Source organism: Sapajus apella, unplaced genomic scaffold, assembly GCF_009761245.1.
Source record: "Sapajus apella isolate SASKATOON/1434 unplaced genomic scaffold, GSC_monkey_1.0 scaffold168, whole genome shotgun sequence".
Taxonomy (NCBI): domain Eukaryota; kingdom Metazoa; phylum Chordata; class Mammalia; order Primates; family Cebidae; genus Sapajus; species Sapajus apella.
Window position 1 is genome coordinate 1,393,768 of NW_022437108.1, and position 26,794 is coordinate 1,420,561.

Genomic DNA, 26,794 nt, shown 5'->3' on the forward strand with positions numbered 1-26,794 from the left:
GATCTACGGGAGTGTTGTGTAGGTTAAGTGAGATGATCCAGACGAGCTGTTAGCATGGCACCTCACATTAAGTGCCCACTAAATATTAGCTGCTATTACTGTTATCACCACTGTCCTTTCCACCACTACTTTTTCTACAAGAAAATTCCATGTGCGGTAAGAGTGGATATTACTCTCTGGAAGAATCAGAGGCCATAAGAAAGGGTTAAGCACTCATGCAACACTCCCTCTCCCCATCACTTGGTGGTGTTAGAGAAGGCTGAGTGGGAAATCGAGATCTTACTCCTCATCCAGCAGTAATGATGTGCCTCCACCCAGGGTCCATGGAGACCGTATTGGAAGCCTGAATTTTTACCCCTACTCAGAGATAGTGAGCTCCTCCTCCCCCATTCACCAGGATGGTGCCAGAAGGGGCCAAGTGAGATGCCAGGACTTACCACCTTCCTGTGGTAACAAGCCCTCTCCCTTCCTGTGGAAGCCATGTGAGGAACAGTAACATGACATCTCCAGGTGGCTAAGTCAGGAGCCTGAATTCCTGCCCCTACATGGTAATGAGGCAGCCTTCACCCCCACCTGATAGTAATGAGGTGTAACTCCCTGCCCCCGCCACCAGAACGCTGTCAGAGGAAGTTTTCTAAAAGAAGATTTAAATAAGATATGGAGTCTTATCACACACAAAATTGCCAGAATGTAATTTAAAAATCACTCATCATAGAACCAGGAAAATCTCAACCTGAATGAGAAAAGACAGTCAACAGATGTTGCAATTCTTATAAGGATTTTCAAGCAGCAACCATAAAAATGCTTCAACATGCAATTACAAATATGCTTAAAGCAAATGAAAAAATAGTCTTAGCAAAGAAACAGAAGATATATGTTCCCACTTAGAAGTGGAAACTAAGCTATGGGTGTGCAAAGGCATTCAGAGTGGTATAATGGACATTGGAGACTCAGAAGGAGAAAGGGTGAGAATAGGATAAAGGATGAAAAACTACCTATTGGGTACAGTGTACCCTACTGAGGTGAGAGGTGTACTAAAATCCCAGACTTCACCACTATACAGTTCATCCACGTGACCAAAAACCACTTCTACCCCTAAAGCTATTGAAATAAAATAGAAGATATAAAGAATAACGAAGTGAAATGCTATAATTGAAAACTATAATAATCCAAAACTTCAAAAGTCAGTGAATGTGCTCCAATGACTGAATGGAGATAAAGGATGAAAGAATCAATGAATTTGAGTTGGAACAATCAAATTACCCAACCTGAAGAACAACAGAGAAAATAGACCAAAATGTTTTAAATGACCAGGACCTAAGGACTGATGGAGCTGTAACAAGAGATCTAACATTCATGTCATCAGACTCATGGAAGTAAAAGAGAAAAAGGACAGTGATGAAAAAGTATTTGAAGAAATAACTAAAATGGTCCCAAATTTGGCAAAAGATGTAAATGTGTGGGTTCAAGAAATTGAGCAGACAACAAACAGAATAAACAAAATGTAAATTGTTGGACTTAAGCCCTAGCACATCAGTAGTTAAACATAAACAGTTCCAAAGTAACAAAATTTTATTTAAAGATGGGAAAGATTAGTTTCTAGCAGTGAGGGGAGGGGGAAAATCTGTGGAAAAACTGAATTACATAATGAACATTTAAAAAATCAACTTCATTTTTTTAAACTTAAGTTCCATCAAGTTCAAGACACTTTTGTAAGTGGTACTACCAGCCACTTAAGTCATCCCTAAAAATCTAAGAGTCCTGGAAATTTAAACATGGCAATGCAATATTTTTTACATAATTAACTGAAGAAAAGTAGTTGCCCTTTACAGATTTTTTAAGATTGGGAAATAAAAAGAAGTCAGAAGGAGACAAATCAGGACTGAAAGGTGGATGCCAAATGTTTTCCCATCAAAACTCTTGAAAAATTGCCTACATTTGATGAGGAGAATAAGCAGGAGTGTTGCTGTGGTGGAAAAGGACCCTCCAGTGAAGCTTTCCCAGGTGTTGTTCTGTTCGTGCTCCGGCTAACTTTCTCAAAACACATGCATAATGGGCAGATGTTATCCTCCTTTCAGCCTCCAGAAAATCAAAAAGCAAAATGCCTTGAGCATCCCAACATGTTGCCATGATATTTGCTCTTGACTGATCCACGTTTGCCTTGACTGGGCCACTTCTACCTATTGGTAGCCATTGCTTTGATGGTGCTTCGTCTTCAGAATCATACTGGTAAAGCCGGGTTTCATCTCCTGTTGTAGGTCTTCCAAGAAATGCTTCAGGATCTTAATCCCCCTTGTATAAAATTTCCATTGAAAGCTTTGCCCTTGTCTGCAGCTGATCTGGACACAGTGGTTTTGGCACTCATCAGGTGGAAAGTTTGCACAACTTTAATTTTTCAGTCAGAATTGTGTAAGCTACCAATTGAGAAGTCTGTGGTGGTAGTTATTGGTTCTGCTGTTAATTATTAGTCACCTTCAATTTGGACACAAACAGAATGAATTATTTCCTTGTAAATGGATGTGGATGGTCTGCTGCTGCAGGTTTCACCTTCAATATCATGTTGTCCCTTCTTAAAACGAATTATCCATTTGTAAACCACTGATTTCCTTGGGCCATTGTCCCCATAAACTTTTTGTAAAACAACAGTGATTTCACAATTGTTCCACCCAAACTTCGCCATAAATTTGATGTTTGTTCTTGCTTCAGTGTTAGCAGAATTCATGTTGCTCTTATAGGGGATCTTTTCAAATTGATGTCTTGTCCTTCTTTGTGCCTCAAACTGGAATCTCTTCAGACATGTTGTAACAAGTTAGTATGAGTGTATTTTGGTGCAAAAACAAGTGGAAATCCATGCATAGTTTTTTCCAGATACACTTTATCCACAACCTTTTTGAAGACCTCTTGTATTAAGGAACCCCTGCACTGATTGGGAGGGTGAACTAGATAATCACCTTGGGGCTTTCCAAGTCTGAGAGTCACTGATTTTCTCAGGTCCTCAAGGTCCTCCATCTAGCATTATGATTACATGGCAATTCCCTCAGTAGTGGTGTTATTTTTACCCCAACTATCACTGTTCACCTGTCTTCTTCTTTGCATCAATACACATGCCCCACCACCTTTTACATTGGTTTTTAAAATTATTTCCTGGTTTTTGCCTATATTTTAGATAGATGAGATTACTTGAATAGTTTCATGATCATAAATAAAGACATGCAGAATCATAGAATCTGAGCTTAAAAGAGGTCTCCGAGATTAACAAGTCCATCCTTATACCAGAAAAGATACAATGGTGTTAGGGTATTTCACCTAACATGGAATCAGATGTGTTGAATTTGAGAAACTACTCCATTATTTGCTGACTTCAAGATCTTGTATAAGTTGCTTAGCCTTTCTGAGCCTCTGTTTTCTCGTTTGCATAATGGGCATAATAATAGATACCCTAGAGGGTAGCTATAAACATTTAATGAGATACATATATATATAAAGGGACCTAGCTTGCTATCTTACAGTGAGCTGTCAATAAATATTAGGTAAGGATGAATGCCTCATTTTATACATAAGTAGCTAGGTACACACAAGTCATGCGGATGGTAGTGGCTGAGACAGAATGAGAGAGACTCGGGTCTCCCGGGACAGTGCTTCCGACACACCAAAGCTGCTTTATAAATGCCTCTGAAACCTACTCATTCTTTCATTGGACAAATATTTAGGCACTGGAACTACAAAGACAAATTGCAGCTCCCGGTCTAGTAGGAAAAACCAGTAAGAGACATTTAAAATGTAGTGCAGTGAGTGCTGCACTAAAGCACAGCCTGTACAAGGTGTTTGGGAATTCCAGTGAGGCACACAACTTATTTTGGGGGGTGGGGAAAAGAAAAGATGCATTTCATAGACTACAGTAACTGAAAGAAGAGTAAGAGGTGAACACATAGGCTATTACACAGAGAAGGGGGTTGCATGTAAAATTCCTTTTGTCCTTTAATTCACTTTACAACTGTGCCCAGGATGACTAAATATTATATATTTGTATTTTTAATGCTGGTTTTATCTTTAACCTGGGCCTTCTAAATCTCACAATTATTGGTTTGGTGAATTTTTTAGTGAATTTTCAGTGTTAGCAGAATTCATGTTGAAATTTAGTGAAAATCAGTGTCTACTCATGCATTTAATAAATATTTATTGAACACCTCTTACATGTCTGATGTTGTTCTAGGCACTGGGATTGTAGCAGTGATCAAGACAAAGTCTTGCCCTCATGGAGCTTATATTCTGATTGAGAGAGAGAGAGGAAATAATGTACAATATGTCAGGAGGTAACTATTGCACTGAAGAAAAATAAAGTTGAGTAAGCAAGAAAGGGAAGGTAGGTCTGGGGAGAGAAATGTTACTTTAAATAAGATACTCTGGCACAGCTTATGGATAAGATGACATTTGAGCAGAGACCTAGAGGAAGTGGAGAAATTAATCATGAGGTTACCTGGGGAAGGGTATTCCAGCAGAGGAAACATCAGAATGAGAGCAAGAGACAGACTGACTTAGCATATTAACTTGGAGAGGTAATGGAGGTAGAAGATAGATCAGAAGCACTTCCTTGGGCATCATGAGGTTTGGAACGTTTAGTCTGCAGGAAGTGAGATACCAGGGGATGCGCTGAGCAGAGGAAGTATATGATTCAACATGTGTACCAAAGAGTTTTGCAAGCATCATGACCACTGAGGCAGACACTCTATAAAGTTTGCTGACATTTTATTTTGTTACGATATTGGCTGTATAAACTCTAGGCTCAAAGGCATAAATACGTTAGGAAGGGTAACAATATTTAGGAATAATTGCAATGTCTTCTTTAAGATTGTCGTAACGTTCTTTGTGGCATAAAAAAAAGGGGAATAATTTTAAAAGATAATAGCGTAAAACTACTGGCCATCCCTGTGTAATTTCCTTTTATATTTTGAAGCCAAGTAAATCGTTGAGGTAAATACCTGTCTTTTATCAGTTCTGTTTTAGGCAGAAGATAACACGGGCATACATGTTTTAGAAATAGCAGCAGCAAAAAGGCTGTTGCATGCTTAATGACTGTTTGGTATAAGAAATGAGGCCAACAGTGTAAGACGTTCTGTCTGCTGCTGGAGCCCTTCCACATTTTTTGCCTTCTTTTTTTTCTGTACTCTGACACTGTTGTGACAGTTTTCTAAACAATCTCTTATTGGTTCTCAGTGAACCTAATTCATATTCTGACCATTCTGTATACACTGCACAGCATGAAAATATGTAAACGTATCTTCAGAACACTAAAAATTAGTTGTACAGAATTACCAGTAATTAACTTAATTTTCTCTTTCATGGAATCACATTACAGAACAGCAGATTTATATTACTAATGAAAGCATCTTTCTATATTGCAAACAAGAACGTTGAAAGTATTTGAAACCACTTTGGCAATGGGAAAAAGAATACATACTTGGCTTTTAAAAGTGATAATGACTTTTAATTTAACTTTGCTGAAAACATTTTGATTCAGGGCTTGGTCCTATAAACGTTGAGTTTCATTTTGGAGTAAGTTTAGAGAATCAGTACCAGTATTTATTCCAGCCATGATGATTTCTGCATCCTCAAGGAAGTCTCTTTCTCCTCTGGATTTTGGTTTCCCCAAAGATAAAATGAAAAGATTTCATTCTAAGATTTTTTCGCTATCTTAAACCATATGAAATATCAATAAATTTTTAAAAGGTCAAATATCTTTTGAGAGGAAGGGAAAATTTTGTAATAAGATTATGAAATCACTGTATAATAAACTGCTATTATAAGAGTAAGATAATGACCACTCTAGTGTATTCTAAAGAAATGTTCTGAAGGAAATCTCTTTCATCCATTTGAATAGAAAGCTTGGTTTTAGATTTCTGCCTGAGGGGTGACGGGTTCAGAAGGACCAAAAGCTACATAGCTCTCTTTTCCCAGGCCAGGCTTGATACATACCAGCAGGTGGTAGTTACAAGCACTGCTGCATGCTGGGAAGGTAACCTTCCCCTGCGCTCCACAGACCACCCACCCTAGGATGGAATGTGTTCCCGACTCAGGTAAATCAGGTGTGTAATAGAGCAGAGTGGGGGAAGGGAGGAGACTGCTTGCACACCTTGCCCAAAGGACAGGCCCTTGGCCCAGCAGCTGTGCTGGGGAAGTTCAAACTCAAGTACTCTCTATAAGCAGATATCAGAACTCACATAAGTGTGTATTTCATGTGTATTTCATGTATTAAAGGTGTCCTAAAAGAGCAGTCTGCTCACAAGTGAGCTATTTTACCTCTGGCAAGTAACAGTGATACCCAGCTAGATGAAAGACAGCAGTGCAGTATATTACTTTGAATAAAATATCATTTACAGTATAGATACCTTCTCCTTAGAGTTTCTTTTTGCCAAATCTCGTTTTTAAGACTAAAAGGTGTTTGGGAGGCTGAAGTGAGTGGATTGTTTGATGCCAGGAGTTCGAGACCAGCCTGGCAAACATAATGAAACCCCATCTCTACTAAAATACAAAAACTAGCCAGGCCTGCCGGCACACACCTGGAATCCCACTTCTTGGGAGGCTGAGGCATGAGAACTGCTTGAACTGGGAAGGGAGAGAATACAGTGAGCTGAGATCGCACCACTGCACTCCAGCCTGGATGACAGAGCAAGACTCTATCTTTAAAAAAAAAAAAATTCATTTTGTCTCACTGAAGATAAGCCCTTCTTACCTTAATTCTGGAAATTTTGAAATTCTTTTCTAGATGAAGCATTGGTTTTCTATTAAAACATTGCTGTAAAATAAACCCCGCAAAAGAAAAGTCTATACAAAGGGACAAGGAGAATTTCTGGGACCATTTGAATAAAATGTCCTCTGAGACAGACCAAAAACTATGTTACCAAAGGTTGCAAGCAAAAAACACTATTTTTAACAATGAAAAAGCCAATCTAAATGAAAAAATGAAATTTTCTATGAAAAAATTTGATGAGGTGCTTGAACTGGATACGAGGCTCATTGAGACTGTTGGGAAATAGGAGATCATGTAAGAAAGCAGGACTGTTCCACAGAGTAAAGGCCTTTAGACCTGGGCCTGAGACCCTAGGATCTGGCCCAGCAAGCCTGACAAAGGGAGATTTGCCTCCTGCGGGGCCACAAGGATTCTTTGTGTAACTGCTAGATTGTTACAGAAGTTTTTTTCATTTGTGTTTACTTTATGAGCAACTGACAAAATGGTGTTTATAAAGTCAGGCACATAGCCCCTAGTAAGACAGAAAATCAAAAGTTGTCAGTCAGCCACAGGCAGAGAATATAAGAATAATGTAAAAATATTTTTCTGATTTCCTTTACATTGAGCTAATTTTCTTGGGGCAGATGAGGAGGTAACATTTGGTCTCCAAACCACATTTACAGTTTCTGAATAATGAGATTAATATATTTCACCCAGAATTATCCCAAGAGCCCTTAAATATATTCTTAATCTTTTGGCCAAGAGGGAAGCTCCTGTGGAACCCCTAGTTTTTTAATGGAAGAGACATCAGTAAGGCAGTATTTTAGCCGTGACCCATTTTCACATCCTCCACGAGAGACACAGCTTCTCCACAACCCTCAGTAAAAGAGACGCCCAATGGGAGGGAGTCACTGTAGAGTAAGGGAAAGAATCTTAGCAGATTGGGTTCAAGTCCCAACTCTTCCATTAACAACTTGGACACGTTGCTTGATGTCTCTGAACTTTGATTCCTAGTCTGTAAAAATTAAATGAGATAATATAAGGAAAATGATTGAGAACCTGGCGTGGTAGAAAACTCTAGTAAACACTAGTTTTCATTCTCCCCCCTCCCCACAACCCCCATAAGTGTGGCTCCTATTTTAACCTTTTCTTGACCTCTTAAGGGTATTACTTTGAAAATTAACAGTTAACACTGATTTTAAGAATTAGCAGTTAACACCATGAAATTAGTAAATCCTAATTTCATGGGAAGTAAAGATGATTGAGTCTAACTGTCCCCAGATCACAATGCTTTTGCATTATTGTATCTGTCTTGCTTCCAAAACTAGTGTCACATTTTGCTACTGCCTGCCTGTAAAATGGTCACCATTTTTCTCTTTTATATTATTCCTTCTCTTTCTATAAACCAAGAAACCATAGCTGGTTACAGTTTTGTAAAATTAAGAGTCTTTATGGTCTGGATGAAAGCATCACTCTGCTCCCTTGGTTATGTAAGTGTTAGGTACTCAAATGTTAGATGAGCAAGCGATTAAATAAATGACATCAATTTTAGTATCTCAGGAGTCTTTAATTTCCTGTTGACTCTCAGCTGTATTTTTAAAAGATCCAATTACTGGATAAAAAAGCTTCCAGATAAATGAAAGATTTCTAAGCACAACACATATAGTGTTTTATTTGAAATACTTCATGATAAAAAAACAGTACAAGATTGTTGGAAAAAAAGAAATATGAAAATTGGTGATGAATCAAGAACACTGACATTACCTAGAAATGTATTACTCATATTCTTTCTGTGGCGTGTAAAAGAAAAAGAAAGTTGTATTTTAGAGGATTTGAGTTAATTTTAGAATGTATCCAGTTTAACACATAAATTACCTTCTCTCTGATGAGAGACCCCATTAATATTCTAGTAAATAAATGAAAGTCATGAACCCGCAAAGAGCACAGGAAAGAAAGGAAAGCAAATGTCTATATGTTTCAGTCTGGAAAGCACATGATTGAAAGACAGTTGCCTAAACTAGCAAAACACCAGAAGGAAATTTGTGCCACAGAATCCCAGCAGGGCCCGAGAATTCAAGTTAGTGGCTATCTCAGAAAACGAGGGTGCAAGTGGGACTGCAAAGAGAAGAACTGGTTGAAAGTCTAAATAAAAGGCAGTTTAGGTGCCCTGCATGCCTTAGAGCCCATCTACTGTATGTCTAGCCAAGTGGCTGCCCCTGCCCAACCCTCAGAGAAGACACTAGTTTCAATCAAAGTTACACAGAACATGTGAACACCAGGCACAGCCATACAAAAACACAGTGATTTAGTGAAAACCTCTTCTCACAACAGTGAGACACTGAGCCCTCTTCTCCAGTGAACCTCTGAAATTGGGCACCATGTTACATACTTCAGGTTTGTGGAGTATATAAGGTTTCCTTCTATATAGTGAAATTAACTGTACCAGGAGAATAGACTTACAAATATTGAGAGCTGGGATCCCCCAGTGGAAAAGTGTGATCTCAACCTAATCACCCAAATTGAAACCGCTCACACAGAAGTTTATATTCAGCTTCTGATTGATTAGATCCAGATTGTGATACACTGATATATTCGTTCATCAATCATAAACATGAACAAAAAGCCCAAGATAATGACATACTTGAGGAAAGCCTCCAACCTGAAACACATTAAAAAAAAAAACAAAAAAACAGAGACCATGTAAGAAACAAAAGAAAATCTTTCAAAAAGTATAATTTCACAAAAATGAGAAGATACTGAATCCATGAAATAAAAAACAAGATACTACCAAAACATGCAGAGAGCCAAAAAGAGCTCTTGAAATTTTAAAATATAATTAATGAAACAAAAAACTAGTAGGACCAGAAAATAAGAAAGTCTCCAAAGTAGGGAAAAAAAAACACAAAAACATGAAAAGCAAGAAAAAAATTTTTCAAAATTAGAAGCTCAGTCCAGGTTCAAAATCCATCAGGAGGCCGGGCATAGTGGCTCACACCTGCAATCTCAGCACTTGGGGAGGGCAAGGTGGGCAGATCACCTGAAGCCGGGATTTCGAGACTAGCCTGGCCAGTATGCTGAAACCCTGTCTCTACTAAAAATACAAAAATTAGCCAGGTGTAGTGGTACACACCTGTAATTTCAGCTGCTCAGGAGGCTGAGGCAGGAGAATCGCTTGACACAGGGAGGCAGAGATTGCAGAAAGCTGAGATCGCACCACTGCACTCCAACCTGGGCAAGAGAGTGAGATTCTGTCTCCAAAACAATAAAACAAAACAAAAAATCTAACCAAAAATGAATGGGAGGAAATTAGCAAAGATATAATGCAAGAAATTTTCCCAGAAATGAAACAAAACTTTCAAGTTAAAAAGACCACTGAGTTTTCACACAATAAATAAAAGAAGATCTATACCAAGGCACAGGAAATTAGCCATAAGAAGATTCTAAGTTTCTGGAGTTTCAAAGTTTCTGCAGGGTATGCACTCTTAGGAAGTTGCTAGAATAGATCCTACACCAAAATGAGAAAATTATATGGAAAGAAAAGGAAGACATGAGATCCAAGAAATAAGAGCATCTAATCTAGAGCTGTGTAGTAGGCCTAGAGAGCAACCAGTCTAGATTAGAGAAGGAGGGTGGCAGGTTTCAGGGCAAAGAAAAAGAATCAGCAATCCCTGATGTACATGAACTTAAGAAATTTCATTTTGACTAGAAAGAAAAACAATGAAGTAGTGATACATAAACAGGAAATTCAACATATTGGGAAAAATGGTTATCTCAGTGAAACCAAAAATTTTGGACAGAAGGGTAAATATCATTAAGTAGATTGGCTGTGAATATTTGCACAGTCATAATAGAAAAAACTATTATTATGCAGTCAATAGTCCTGTGTACCAGATGTTCTGATTCTTTTGCTCTTCCCAAGTACATGATAGGATGTCATTTCCTGGCTCCCTTCTGGTTGGGTGGACAGTGTGACTAGTTCTGGCCAATAAGTTGCTTGTTTTTTCTAAAGATCCCCCTTTTGGATCCAAGTGATCATTTATTCCTGTATCTTTGGTAGAACTGGTACAGATAAATGGTGAAAATGAGGCAAAGGCTGGTTGTCACTAAGTACATTTGTGGAATTGAATATTTTACCAAATATTTTCCCATTCATCTTCTTCATTGAACTTCAGAGTTGTCTTGGAAGCTAGGGAGATACAGAAAGTAAGGAACTTGTCTGAGATCATATACTGCAGAGGCAGGGTCCAAGCTCCAGCATTTAACAACCATGTTACTTCTTGTAAACTATACACAAAGCTGAGTGTGACATTGTGTGCTACGAAAAGAACTATTTTGCCATTTAGTAGTAGGAAATGCACATTTCATCCTGATAGAGGAACTCAGGTTAGTTGTTTTTTTTTTAATTCATTGTAGTAAGAAATAGTGCTGTCATTTTATCAATTGGTTTGTTTTCTGAGTTCATTTAAATTTTTAATATAATTTATTCAATTAAATAAGTATTTATTGAATACTTACTATGTGCCTGTGTATGTTCTAAGCCCTTTATATTTATTAGCTTATTTAATAATCACAAAAATTTTATGATACAGGTACTCTCATTATCCTTGTTTCATAGATGAGAAGTTGGAATTTTGAAATAGTAACCGTATTCAGGGACACCAGGTAGTGAGGGGAAAATTCAGATTTGAACTTGCAGTCTGACTTTAGAGCCAACACTCTTGAACATTTTAGATTGTCAGCATTACTTATGATTACAGAAATATTCTAAACCATCTTTGACCATTTTTGATGGTTTTATTGAAACATATTTACTGTACTTTTTTTTCATCTAGGTTTATGTTCCAGATGAAAATAATACTATTTTGGGAAGAAATACAAATAAACAAGTTTTTGAAGGCTTGACAACTGGACTTCTCAAAGCTGGTGCTGTGGTTTTGGGCTGCCTGATTGCCAATCGACCAGATGGAAACCACCAGCCAGCTTCACCAAAAACACCAACACAGGAAGTGAAAAACAAACCCTCACAAGGCGATGCTTTTAACAGTCGAGTTCAGGACCTTATCAGGTAAAATTCCGACTTTTTTTTAAACGTTGTTCTTTGTTTAAAAATAACTATATTAATGTAAATCTCAAGGCCCATGTCATGGCAGTGGTTCTCACAATGCCATTCATAAATTTCTGGTAGAGAATACCAAGAATACCTTGTAAATATTTCTCAGATTATCACCTCACTCCATTGCTGCTATTAATACTTTACTTCAGATGTTCAGGCTCTTTTGCAGTAGCAGACAGTGTGTCTGTCTCTCTCCCCCCCACTTTTTAAACATAAGTCTTTTTCCTAATTATAAAAGGAATACATACTCAATGATAAACACAATTTGAAAAACACAGAAGAGCACAATGGATTTTTTAAGGCAGTTTTGTAGAGAGAAAGAAAATTCTTTTTTTTAAATATATATATTTTATTGCAGTTTAGGTTCTGGGGTACATGTGCAGAACATGCAGGATTGTTGCATAGGTACATACACGGCAGTGTGGTTTGTTGCCTCCATCCCCCCTGTCACCTATATCTGGCATTTCTCCCCATGTTATCCCTCCCCAACCTCCCTACCCCCTGTGGTCCCTCCCCTATTTCCCTGTAACAGACCCCAGTGTGTGATGCTCCTCTCCCTGTGTCTATGTGTTCTCATTGTTCAACACCTGCCTATGAGTGAGAACATGCAGTGTTTGATTTTTTGTTCTTGTGTCAGTTTGCTGAGAATGATGGTTTCCAGATTCATCCATGTCCCTGCAAAGGACATGAACTCATCATTTTGTATGGCTGCATAGTATTCCATGGTGTATATGTGCCACATTCTCCTTGTCCAGTCTGTCATCAGTGGGCATTTGGGTTGGTTCCAGGTCTTTCCTATTGTAAACAGTGCCGCGATGAACATACTTGTGCATGTGTCTTTATAGTAGAACCATGTATAATCCTGTGGGTATATACCCAGTAATGGGATTGCTGGGTCAAATGGAACTTCCCCATTGCTTGTTTTTGTCTGGTTTGTCAAAAATCAGATGGTTGTAGATGGGCAGCGTTGCCTCCAAGGCCTCTATTCTATTCCATTGGTCTATATCTCTGTTTTCGTAGCAGTACCATGCTGTTTTGATTACTGTAGCCTTGTAGTATAGTTTGAAGTCAGGTAGCATGATGCCTCCAGCTTTGTTCTTTTTGCTTAGAATTGACTTGGCTATGTGGGCTCTCTTTTGGTTCAACATGAAGTTTAAGGTGGTTTTTTCCAGTTCTGTGAAGAGGGTCTTAGGGAGCTTGATGGGGATAACATTGAATCTATAAATTACTTTGGGCAGCATGGCCATTTTCACAATATTGATTCTTCCTAACCATGAGCATGGAATGTTTTTCAATCTGTTTTTGTCCTCTCTTATTTCCCTGAGCAGTGGTTTGTAGTCCTTCTTGAAGAGGTTCTTCATATCCTTTGTTAGTTGTATTTCTAGGTATTTTATTCTCTTTGTAGCAATTGTGAATGGCAGTTTGTTCTTGATTTGGCTCTCTGTTTGTCTGCTATTGGTGTATAGGAATGCTTGTGATTTCTGCACATTGATTTTGTATCCTGAGACTTTGCTGAAGTTGCTTGTCAGTTTCAGGAGATTTTGGACTGAGACGATGGAATCTTCTAAATATACAATCATGTCGTCTGTAAATAGAGACAATTTGACTTCCTCCTTTCCTAATTGAATACCCCTTATTTCTATTTCTTTCCTAATTGCTCTGGCTAGAACTTCCAATAGTATATTGAATAGGAGTGGTGAGAGAAGGCATCCTTGTCTAGTGCCAGATTTCAAAGGGAATGCTTCTAGTTTTTGCCCATTCAGTATGATATTGGCTGTGGGTTTGTCATAAATAGCTGTTATTATTTTGAGATTCATTCCTTCAATACCGATTTTATTGAGATGTTTTAGCATAAAGCATTGTTGAATTTTGTTGAAGGCCTTCTCTGCATCTATTGAGATAATCATGTGGTTTTAGTCTTTGGTTCTGTTTATGTGGTGAATTACGTTTATAGACTTACATATGTTGAACCAGCCTTGCATCCCCAGGATGAAGCCTACTTGATCATGTTGGATAAGCTTTTTGATGTGCTGTTACAATCGGTTTGCCCATATTTTATTGAAGATTTTTGCATCTATGTTCATCATGGATATTGGCCTGAAGTTTTCTTTTCTTGTTGAACCTGTGCTGGGTTTTGGTATCAGGATGATGTTGGTCTCATAAAATGATTTGGGAAGGATTCCCTCTTTTTGGATTGTTTGAAAGAGTTTCAGAAGGAGTGGTACCAGCTTGTATGTCTGGTAGAATTAGGCTGTGAACCCATCTGGACGTGGGCTTTTTTTGGTTGGTACACTATTAATTGCTGCCTCAACTTCAGACCTTGTTACTTGTCTATTCAGAGTTTCAACTTCTTCCTGGTTTAGACTTGGGAGAGTGCAAGTGTCCAGGAATTTATCCATTTCTTCCAGGTTTACTGGTTTCTGTGCATAGAGTTGTTTGTAGTAATCTCTGACGGTGGTTTGTATTTCTGTGGAATCAGTGGTGATATCCCCTTTATTGTATTTTATTGCATCTATTTAATTCTTCTCTCTTTTCTTTTTTATTAATCTGGCTAGCCGTCTATTTTGTTGATCTTTTCAAAAAACCACCTCCTGGATTTATTGATTTTCTGAAGGATTTTTGTGTCTTTATCTCCCTCAGTTCTGCTCTGATCTTAGTTATGTCTTGTCTTCTGCAAGCTTTTGAGTTTTTTTGGTCTTGCTCCTCTAGCTCTTTCAATTTTGATTATAGGGTGTCGATTTTAGATCTTTCCTTGCTTCTCAAATGGTCATTTATTGCTATAAATTTTCCTCTAGACACTGCTTTAAATGTGTCCCAGAGATTCTTGTATGTTGTGTCTTTGTTCTCGTTGGTTTTGAAGAACATCTTTATTTCTGCCTTCATTTCATTGTATATCTAGTCAACAGTCAAGAGCCAGTTGTTTAGTTTCCATGAAGCTGTGCGGTTCTGAGTGAGTTTCTTAATCCCAAGTTCTTATTTGATTGCACTGTGATCTGAGAGACAGTTTTTTATGATTTCCTTTCTTTTGGATTTGCTGAGGAGTGATTTACTTCCAATTTGTGGTCACTTTTAGAATAGGTGTGATGTGGTGCTGAGAAGAATGTATATTCTGTGGATTTGGTTGGAGAGTTCTGTAAATGTCTATCAGGTTTGCCTGGTCCAGATCTGTGTTCATGTCCTGGATATCCTTGCTAATTTTCTGTCTCGTTATCTATCTAATATTGATGGTGGAGTGTTAAAGACTCCCACTATTATTGTATGGGAGTCTGAGTCTCTTTGTAGGTCATTAAGAACTTGTTTTATATATCTGAGTGCTCCTTTATTGGGTATGTATATATTTAGGATCATTAGCTCTTCTTGTTGCATTGATCCTTTTACCGTTATGTAATATCCTTCTTTGTGTCTTTTGATCTTTGTTGGTTTAAAGTCTATTTTATCAGAGACTAGGATTGCAACTCTTGCTTTTTTTTGCTCTCCATTTGCTTGGTAAATCTTCCTTCATCCCTTTATTTTGAGCCTGTGTGTGTCCTTTCATGTGAGATGGGTTTCCTGGATACAGCACACCGACAGGTTTTGACTTTTTATCCAATTTGCCAGTCTGTGACTTTTGATTGGGACATTTAGCGCATTTACATTTAAGATTAATATTATGTGTGAATTCGATCCTGCCATTTTGATGCTAGCTGGTTGTTTTGCCCATTAGTTGACACAGTTTCTTCATTGTGTCAATGTTCTTTACCATTTGGTACGTTTTTAGAGTGGCTGGTACTGGTTGTTCCTTTCCATGTTTAGTGTTTCTTTCAGTAGCACTTGTAAGGCAGGCCTCGTGGTGACGAAATCTCTCAGCAATTGCTTGTTTGTAAAGGATTTTATTTCTCCTTCACTTACAAAGCTTAGTTTGGCTGGATATGAAATTCTAGGTTGAAAGTTCTTTTCTTTAAGGATGTTGAATATTGGCCCCCACTCTCTTCTGGCTTGTAGGGTTTCACCTGACAGATCTGCTGTGAGTCTGATGGGCTTCCCTTTGTGGGTAACCTGACCTTTCTCTCTGGCTGCCCTTAGCATTTTCTCCTTCATTTCAACCCTGGTAAACCTGATGATTATGTGCCTTGGGATTGCTCTTCTTGAGGAATATCTTTGTGGTGTTCTCTGTATTTCCTGGACTTGAATATTGGCCTACCTTGCTGGGTTGGGGAAGTTCTCCTGGATAATATCCTGGAGAGTGTTTTACAACTTGAGTTCATTCTCTCCGTCATATCAGGTACACTGATCAAATGTAGATTAGGTCTTTTCACATACTTCCATGTTTCTTGGAGGCTTTGTTCATTTCTTTTCACTCTTTTTTCTTTAATCTTGCCTTCTTGTTTTATTTCATTGAGTTGATCTTCAATCTCTGATAACCTTTCTTCTGCTTGGTCAGTTCAGCTATTGAAACTTGTGTATGCCTTTTACACTGTTGGTGGGAGTGTAAATTAGTTCAACCATTGTGGAAGACAGTGTGGCGATTCCTTAAGGACCTAGAAATAGAAATTCCATTTGACCCAGCAATCCCATTACTGGGTATATATCCAAAGGATTATAAATCGTTCTACTGTAAGGACACATGCACACAAATGTTCACTGCAGCACTGTTTCCAATAGCAAAGACCTGGAACCAACCCAAATGCCCATCCATGATAGACTGGACAGGGAAAATGTGGCACATATACACCATGGAATATTATGCAACCACCAAAAACGATGAGTTCGTGTCCTTTGTAGGGACATGAATGAACCTGGAAACCATCATTCTCAGCAAACTGACACAAGAGCAGAAAATCAAACACCGCATGTTCTCACTCATAGGCAGGTATTGAACAATGAGAACACATGGACACAGGGAGGGGAGCACTACACACTGGGGTCTGTTGGGGGCAAATAGGGGAGGGACAGCAGGGGGTGGGGAGTTGGGGAGAGATAGCATGGGGAGAAATGCCAGATACAGGTGAAGGGGAGGAAGGCAGCAAATCACACTGCCATGTGTGTACCTATGCAACAATCTTGCATATTCTTCACATGTACCCCAAAACCTAAAATGCAATTTAAAAAAGAAAAAAAAAACTTATGTATGCTTCACGAAGTTCTCGTGTTGTGTTTTTCAGCTCCATTAAGTCATTTATATTCTTCTCCAAGCTATTTATTCTCATTAGCAATTTGTCAAACCTTTTTTCAACGTTCTTCGTTTCTTTGCATTGGGTTAGAACATGTTCTTTTAGCTCAGAGAAGTTTGTTATTACCTACCTTCTGACGCCTGTTTCTGTCAATTCATCAGACTCTTTCTCCATCCAGCTTTGTTCCTTTGCTGGTGATGAGTTGTGATCCCTTGGAGGAGAGGCATTCTGGTCTTGGGTGTTTTCATCCTTTTTGCGCTGGTTTCTTCCCATCTTTGTGGATTCATCTACCTGTGGTCTTTGTAGTTGGTGACTTTCGGATGGGGTCTCTGAGTGGACATCCTTTTTGTTGATGATGAAGTTATTTCTTTCTGTTTCTTAGTTTTCCTTCTAACAGTCAGGCCCCTCTGCTGTAGGACTGCTGGAGGTCCACTCCAAACCCTGCTTGCCTGGGGATCACCTGTGGTGGCTGCAGAACAGTAAGGGTTGTAGGGCTGAGGGCCCCACAGGGTTGTGGGGGTGTGCCTTATGCTGTGCTGAGGTGCAGGATCCGAGAAATAAAGAGGCAAGACACAGAAGTACAAGGAAAACGCAGCTGGGCTCAGGGGGCCACGCCACCTATAAGCAGAGTCAGGTGAGGCCCGAATGTCCAGAAGCATGAGTATTTATTGTGTATAGGTTAGGGGGCAGGGCAGTGAGTGAAATCATCCTTAAGGATAGTGATAGGGTCATGAGCAATGAAACATGGGGTCCACCCCCATTAGGTCACCTAGGCCAGGAGGTGTACAGTGCGCAGCAAGGGACCCATTCCCACGAAGGCAAAGGCTGTGTACAGTAAGGGGTCCACCCCCATTAAGTCACTGAGGCCTGAAGGTGGGCCTTGCGCAGTGTAGAGGGTGCAGTGTGCAATACTTCTATCTATGGGAAAATGTCTTCTAAGAAGATTTATAGGAGGATGCTTTAAGTCACATAGCAGTGACAGCTGTCAAGTTTACCACCACTTTCTGGCAGTTTCCAATGGGTTCTAAGGGAAGATGTTTTTCAAGCAGCGCAGTAGCAAGAGCTGATAAAGTTCACAGTCACCAAGGTGGACTGCCATTCTGAGGGCAGCCTTCCATAAGAACTGGAGCAAGGTCCTACAACTCCTTTATCAGGAGAAGTGGCTCTTGCCTCAAGCCTGCCATGCAGTAGGTATCTTTACGATACTGAACCCTGCCGCCTGGACCATGGATTCTTGTCCTGGTGTAACTGTTTTCCCTTAAATCATGCTCTGCACTATGTCTGCTCTAGGCATTCGTCCAATTATAAGCTGCTTATTCTTTAATTCATGCTCTGTACTGTGTCCACTCTAGCCATTCTTCCGATTATGAACTAAGATATTATTATAGGTATATATGTAGGGAAATATTCTTTAGGAACTCATACTATCAACTATTATGTGTTTATATAGAGAGGATTATATAAAGGGATTCTTCAAGCCCTATTTCTATAAACTAATATATGATTATGTAAAGGATTATATAAAAGGAAATAGCTGAGTAGTAACACTATAAAGTGAAATATTCTTCAAGCCCTAACTGTGCCAGGGTTCTGCTTAGCTCTCATTCCTTGGTGCCTATATGGGGGGTTACCCACAAGGGTTGCTGCCAGTTTCTTCTTCTGTTATCTTTGTCGCAGAAGGATACCTGCCAGATGTCAGCCTCAGCTCTCCTTTATGAGGTGACTCTTTGGATATACAGGGGTCAGAAAGCTGCTTGAGGAGACAGTCTGTCTCTTATAGGAGCTCAAGTGCTGAGCTGTGAGCTCCATTGTTCTGTTCAGAGCTTCTGGGCAGGTATGGTTAAGCCTGCTGCAGCAGAACTCATAACCACCTTTTTTCCCAGATGCTCTGTTCTGGGAAGGTGGGGCTTTATTTATAAGTTCCTGATGTACTGCTGCCTTTTTTCAGAGCTGCCATGCCCAGCAAGTAGATAGCCTAGTCACAGTCTGCCAGCAGAGGCATTGCTGAGCTGCCGTGGGCTCTGCCCAGCTGCTGTGTGAACCTCCTTGCAGTTTTGTTTATAGAGGTATAGTTAGAACTGCCTTAGTAATGATGGACCACCTAAGTAGTGGTGGACTGCCCCTGTAATGGCAGACTGCCTTGGTAGTGGCGGACTGCCTTGGCAGTGGTGGACTGCCTCGGTAATGGCGGACGCGCTTCCCCCCACAGAGCTGGACTGTCCCGGGTCCAGCTGCACTTGCTGCGAAACTCTGAATCCGGAGTGTTTCAGATTGCTGGTCTTTGTGGGGGTGGGACCCGCTGAGCCAGATCACCTGGCACCCTGTTTCAGCCTCCTTTTTTTCAGTTGAATGGGCAGGTCTGTCTCCCGGGTGTTCCAGGCGCCAATTGAAACGGCCGCCCAGATTTGTGTGAGTTTTTATGTGGAGACCCGCTGCACTGGCTGAAACAGCCATGCTGGAAACTCATGGCGCTTTTCATCCTGAGAATCTCCTGGTCTGTGGACAGTAGTAACTTGTTTGGAAATGCGGATCACTCACCTCTGCGTTGTTCTCGCTGGGAACTGCCAGAAAACTCTTTTAATGAAAAGCAGTGTAGTTAGAGCTCAGCTGTCGTTCTTGGTTTTGTTTTATTTTGTTTTGTTTCCTGTCACCAAGGCTGGAGTAGCACAGTCTCAGCTCACTGCAACCTTTGCCTCCTGGGTTCAAGTGATTCTCCTGCTCAGCCTTCCGAGTAGCTGGGATTACAGGCACGCCCACCACCTGCCTGGATAATTTTTATATTTTTAGTAGAGATGAGGTTTCACCATGTTTGCCAGGCTGTTCTCAAACTCCTGACCTCAAGTGACCTGCGCACCTCAGTCTCCTAAAGTGCTGGGATTACAGGTGTGAGCCACTGAACCTGGCCTTTCTTAACATTTAGGTGTGTGATGTTAGAATATGTTCTGTTAGAGCTTTCGCAACTTTCTTGATTCAACATTTTCCAATTGAAGGAATTTTTGAGAATTCCCCTATCTCTGGTTATAAATTCAGTTCAGACTTAAAACAACAATAATAGCTACCATTTATAGAGCACCCATTATAGTACAATACCTTACATTTAACAGGATTACCTATAGTATAGTATAGCAACCCTAGAAGGTTACTCTAAGTGTAAGGTATTATAGTAGACGCTTTGCAGCCCTGTAAGTGTAAGATTTCTAACTCAAACTTTGTAGGTGAGGAAATTGCTCAGAGAAGTTAAGTACTTAGCCCAAGACTATATAATAAATAAGATTAAAAGTATGTAGGAGATCTAACACTGGAACTCATGTCTAGCTGGACTGCCAACACCTGTATGCTTTCACAACACAAATGTGGCAATTTCTGGCACCTGTTCAAGGTCAGCCCTGTTTCCTTCTAATGTCACCTTCTCTCCAAGGAAATTATTCCTACTTTGTCATCTAAACTCATTTACCCTCTGGAATTTTTTATTTCCCAACAGAGTTTCATCTGGTGTTAATCAATCACCTGTTCCACCTATCAGCACCTCCTCTGTGATCTGCACTGATCTCTGGCTCCCCAAAACCATGCAATTTGTTGCTCTCTGAAGCTTATGGTTGGTTAACAGGAGAACAAGAATGCACTCCTCTGCATTTGCTTCTTTCGCAGTTCATAAATTTCTTCTGCTTTCTTGTGGTGCTTTCTCGGGAACAGTTATTTCATTCAGTAGCTTCCTTACCCTTGATTGCTTTGTTCACTTACCCCTTCCATCTGCCTGTCCTCTTTCCCCAAGCATATTTATTGCTGGAGATCACCAGGCCCTTTGGGTCCATAACCATTTATCTTACAGCACTTGACTTTTACCCTCCCTGGCCTTTCTCTTAGTTGCTTGATCCCATTCAATTCCCCATGTCCTTTTGGTTGTTGTAGAGCTCAGCCCTCTCTGCTGACGAATGTCACTCTGTCCCTGCATTCTCCCTTGGGCTAACCTGTGATGCAGCAGCCCTGCATTCTTGTCATCCAGACAACTTAGCTGCATGCCTCAGCTGTGATGAAGCGGAAGACCTATTCAAATGCTTCATTGCAATTCCAGTGGGCCTTCCAGGGGAAAATACATACCTTTTCACATATATTATTGTAATTACCAAATCCTTCTTTTAATACCTTCCTTTAGGAGGTATTTTTCCCTTAATACCTTCCTCCTTCCTCCTTTAGGAAGGAGTTGTCGTAATAGCAGTGGTAATCTGCCAAACCAAATAACTCATGTGACTTAAAAAGGATGATTGACAACCATACTGCTTCAAAAAATCCCATGCCAATTTTCCTCTGATTTGAACCCACTGCTGGTGAATATTATTTTCTTACAGATAACACATTGTTAGTTAGCTTGATGATGCCTGTGTGTAGAGCCACAAACCATATTTCACATCAGCCTAGTGTAGCAAACAAAGCTTTTTTTTTTTTCTAATCATTTTCATACTTGCCTCCTCACCTTCCCAATATAAACTGACAAGAAATCTCACTCCACTCCCTGTTACAATCCGGGCATTTTTTCAGTTGTGAAGTTGCATAGAAAGGGCTCCAATACAGTCTTTGGAGCTGTTCTCTGGCTGTATCCCTGAGGTAGAGCAGGAGCAGATTCTGACATCTGTCACTTTCTTCTCCTTATCTGGCATAGGAGAGGTGGGAAGATATCTAAGAGACATGAAATCATTGCAATATTTATTCTTATTCTTTTACATGATTCAGTCAAGTTTTTGTATCTAAGCCATTCTTGGAAATATTTTTCAATTCAAAGTATGGTCAGCCATACCAGTTTTGTGTCAGATGCTGCAGAAGGCCATATCAAAAATTTAAAAAGACCTTTACACCTTATCCAGCTAATTTTATTTTACTATTAAACATCTGAATTTCTTTTACTTTTTACTTTTTAAAATTGATACATTGTAACTGTATTAGTCTGCTTTCACACTACCAAGACTGAGAAGAAAAGTGCATTTCACATGGCTTGGGAGGTCTCACAATCATGGCAGAATGCAAGGAGGAGTAAGTTCATGTCTTACATGGATGGTAGCAGCAAAGAGAGAGCTTGCGCAGGGGAACCCCTCTTTGTAAAGCCATCATATCTTGTGAGATTTATTCACTATCACAAGAACAGCATGGCAAAGACCTGCCCCCCTGATTCAGTTACCTCCCACCAGGTCCCTCCCACAGCACATGGGAATTCAAGATGAGATTTGGGTGGGGATGCAGCCAAACCATATCATTCCGCCCCAGACCCTCCCAAATCTCATGTCCTCACATTTCCAAACCAACTGTGCCTTCCCAACAGTTCCCCAAAGTCTTAACTCATTTCAGCATTAACTCAAAACTCCATAGTCCAACACGTCATCTGAGACAAGGCAAGTCCCTTCTGCCTATGAGCCTGTAAAATCAAAAGCAAATTAGTTACTTCCTAGATACAGTAGGGGTATAGACATTGGATAAATATACCCATTCCAAATAGGGGAAATTGGCCAAAACAGAGCTGCTGCAGGCCCCATGCAAGTCCAGGATCCAGCAGGGCAGTCAGATCTTAAAACTCCAAAATGATCTCCTTTTACTCCATGTCTCACATCCAGGTCATGTTGATGGGTTCCCATCATCTCGGGCAGCTCCGCCCATGTGGCTTTGCAGGGTATAGTCCCTCTCCTTGCTGCTTTGACAGGCTGGCATTGAGTGTCTGCAGTTTTTCCAGGCATGCAGTGTAAGCTGTCAGTGGATCCACCATTCTGGGATCTGGAGGACAGCGGCCCTCTTCTCGCAGCTCCACTATGCGGTATCCCAGTAGGGACTCTGTGTGGAGACTCTGACCCCACATTTCCTTTCCACACTGCCCTAGCAGAGGTTCTCCATGACAGCCCGTCCCTTGCAGCAAACTTCATCCAGACATTTCCATACATCCTCTAAGATCTAGGTGGAGGTTCTTAAACTTCAGTTCTTGACTTCCTTGCACCTGCAGGCTGAACACCACATGGAAGCTGCCAAGCCTTGGGACTTCTACCCTCTGAAGCAACAACCCAAGCCATATCTTGGCCCCTTTTAGCCATGGCCAGAGTGGCTGGAAGTCAGGGCACCAAGTCCCTATGCTGCACAGAACAGGGTGGCCCTGGGCCTGCCCCACAAAACCATCTTTTCCTCCTGGATCTCTGGGCCTGCGATGGGAGGGACTGCTGTGAAGACCTCTGACATGGCCTGGAGACATTTTCCCCATTGTCTTGCAGATTAACATTCAGTTCCTTTTTACTTATGTGAATTTCTGCAGCCAACTTGAATATCTCCTCAGAAAATGGGATTTTCTTTCCTATCACATAGGCTGCAAATTTTCCTTTTATATTCTGTTTCCCTTTTAAAACTGAATGCTTTTAACAGCACCCAAGTCACCTCTTGAATGCTTTCCTGCTTAGAAATTTCTTTTGCCAGATATCCTAAATTGTCTCCCACAAGTTCAAAGTTTCACACATCTCTAAGGCAAGGGAAAATACCACCAGTCTCTTTGCTAAAACATAGCAAGAATCACCTTTGCTCCAGTTCCCAACAATTTCCTTATCTCCATCTGAGACCAGCTCAGCCTGGATTTCATTGTCCATGTCATTATCAGCATTTTTGGTCAAATCCACTCAATAAGTCTCTGAGAAGTTGCAAGCTTTCCCACATTTTCCTGTCTTCTTCTGAGCCCTGCAAACTGTTCCAACCTCTGCTTGTTACCCAGTTCCAAAGTTGCTTCCAATATTTTTAGGTTATCTTTTTAGCAGAGCCCTACTCTACTGGTACCAATGTACCTTATTAGTGCATTTTCACACTGCTGATAAAGACATAACCGAGACTGGAAAGAAAAAGAGGTTTAATGGACTTATAGTTCTCCATGACTGGGGAGGCCTCACAATCATGGCAGGAGGCAAGGAAGAGCAAGTCACAACTTACATGGTTGATGGCAGGCAAAGAGAGAACTTGTTCAAGAGAATGCCTCTTTATAAAATCGTTGGATCTCATGAGACTTATTCACTATCATGAGAACAGCATGGGAAAGACCTGCCCCCATGATTCAATTGCCTCCCACCAGGTCCCTCCCACAGTATGTGGGAATTCAGGATGAGATTTGGGTGGGGACACAGCCAAACCATATCGCTAACTATACAGACTTACTGAGTACATTTTGATGTGTGTGTGTGTGTGTGTGTGTGTGTGTGTAGTATAATGATCTAATCAAGATAGCTAATATGTACATAACCTCATACATTTGTCGTTTATTTGTGGTGAGAACATTCAGAAGCCTCTCTTCTAGCTATTTTGTAATATACCACACTTTACAAATTAAAAATTTTTAAATTAAATTTTAGTTACCCTACTATGCAATAGAACACCAGAATTTATTCCTCCTGTCTAATTGTAACCTTGTACTCATTGACTACCCTTTCTTCCTCCTCCCTTCTTCCCCCACCCTTTCCTCAGCCTCTGGTAACCACTGGTGTACTCTCAGTTTCTGTGATACCAATGTGAACTTCTCTTTTTAGATTCCACATTTGAGTGAGATCATGCAATATTTGTCCTTCTGTGCCTGGCATATTTCACTTAACATAAAAACCTCCAGGTCCATCCATGTTGTAACAAGCCTCCAGGTCCATCCATGTTGTGAAAAAGAAATATTTCATTCTTTTTTATGGCTAAATAGTATTTCATTATGTGAGTATACCATACTTTATCCTTTAATCCACTGAAGAAAACTTAGGTTGACTCCATATCTTGGCTATATAAATAGTGCTGCAATAAACATGGGAGTGTAGATACCTCTTTGACATGCTGATTTCATTTCTTTGGATTTATAACCAATAGTGGTATTGCTGGATCATACCGTAGTTTTATTTCCATACTTTCTGCATGTTGGCTATACTAGTTTACAATCCCAGCAACAGTGTTTCAGTGTTTCCTTTTCTCTGCATCTTCATCGATGTTTGTTTTGTCTTTTTTATTTTGTTTTGTTTTTTTCAGATAGGGTCTCACTCTATTGCCCAGGCTGGAGTGCAGTGGCTTAATTGTGGCTGACTGCAGCCTCAAGCTCCCAGAGGCAAGCAGTCCTCCCAAATTAGCCTCTCAAGTAGATGAGACTACAGGTGCACACTGCCACACCCAGCTAATTTTTTTTTTTTTTTTTTTGAGACAGAGTTTTGCCATTGTCACCCATGCTGCAGTGCGGTGGTGTGATCTCAGCTCACTGCAACCTGTGCCTCCTGGGTTCTAGCAATTCTCCTACCTCAGCCTCCCAAATAGCTGGGATTACAGGTGCTGTCACCTCACCTGGCTGATTTTTGTATTTTTACTAGAGACAGGGTTTTACCATGTTGGCAGGCTGGTCTCAAACTCCTGCCCTCAGGTGATCCACCAGCTAATTTTTAATTTTTTTTATAGAGACAAGGTCTCACTGTGTTTTCGAGGCTGGTCTTGGACTCCTAGGCTCAAGCATTCCTCCCACCTCAGTCTCCCAAAGTGCTAGGATTACAAGAATGTGCAACTGTACCCAGCATCTTCTTTTGTCTTTTTGATAATAACTATTCTAACTGGAGTGGGCAGGTATCTCATTGTGATTCTGATTTGCATTTCCTTGAGGATTAATGATGTTGAGCATTTTTTCATATACTTGTTGACCATTTGTATGTCTTCTGAGAAAAGTCTGTTAATATCTTTCCCCATTTTTGAATTGGGTTATTTTGTTTTTTACTATTGAGTTATTTTTGTATATATTCTAGATATTAACCTGTGATCAGATGTATACTTTGCAGATATTTTCTCTAATTTTGTAGGTTTTCTTTTCACTCTGTTAGTTAACTTCACTGTGTAAAAGCATTTTTAGGTTGATATAATCCCATTTGTCTATTTTTGCTGTGTTATTTGTGGTTTTGAGATCTTGTTTTTAAAATCCTTGCCTTACTCAATCTTGCGAAACAGTTCCTCTGTATTTTCTTCCAGGACATTCATACTTTCAGGTTTCACATTTACATTTTTAACTTATTTTGGGTTGATTTTTATGTGTGGTGAGAAGTAGGGCTCTAGTCTCATTCTTCTGCTTGTAGATATTCCAATTATCCCAGCGTGATTTATTGAAGAGACTCTCATTTCCCTATTGCGTATTCTTGGCACCTTTACCAAAAATAAGTTGGTTGTCAGTGCGTGAATTTATTTCTGGACTGTTTATTTTGTTGCATTGGTCTATGTATCTATTTTCATGCCAGTATCATGGTGTTTTGGTAAGTATAGTTTTGTGGTATATTTTGAAGTTAATTAATGTGATCCCTTCAGCTTTGTTCTTTTTGCTCAGGATTGCTTTGACTCTCCCTGAATTGTAGTATTTTTTGTTTCTGTAAAGAATGTCATTGGTATTATGACAGAGATTACATTGAATCTGTAGATTGCTTTGGGTAGTAAGGCCATTTTAACAATATTAATTATTTTTTTTGCCGTTTATTTTATTGTATTTTAGGTTTTGGGGTACATATGAAGAACATGCATGATTGTTGCATAGGTACACACGTGGCAGTGTGATTTGCTGCCTTCCTCCCCATCACCTACGTCTGGCATCTCTCCCCTTGCTATCTCTCCCCAACTCCCCACCCCCTGCTGTCCCTCCCCTATTTCCCCCCAGCTGACCCCAGTGTGTAGTGCTCCCCTCCCTGTGTCCATGTGTTCTCATTGTTCAGCACTCACCTATGACTGAGAACATGTGGTGTTTTATCTTCTGCTCTTCTGTCAGTTTGCTGAGAATGATGGTTTCCGGGTTCATCCATGTCCCTA

General features: G+C 40.0%; 1 protein-coding gene across 3 annotated transcripts in view; it reads left to right on the plus strand.

Annotated features, from left to right (window-relative positions):
• The window catches only part of SCAPER (S-phase cyclin A associated protein in the ER), a 537,506-nt gene that overhangs the window by 422,201 nt on the left and 88,511 nt on the right, over nucleotides 1-26,794 (plus strand). For all 3 annotated transcript variants that reach the window (XM_032267297.1, XM_032267296.1, XM_032267298.1), the window contains one exon: nucleotides 11,560-11,792. In XM_032267297.1, the coding sequence (XP_032123188.1) occupies nucleotides 11,560-11,792 (233 nt within the window). The remainder of the gene's footprint in view (nucleotides 1-11,559; nucleotides 11,793-26,794) is intronic.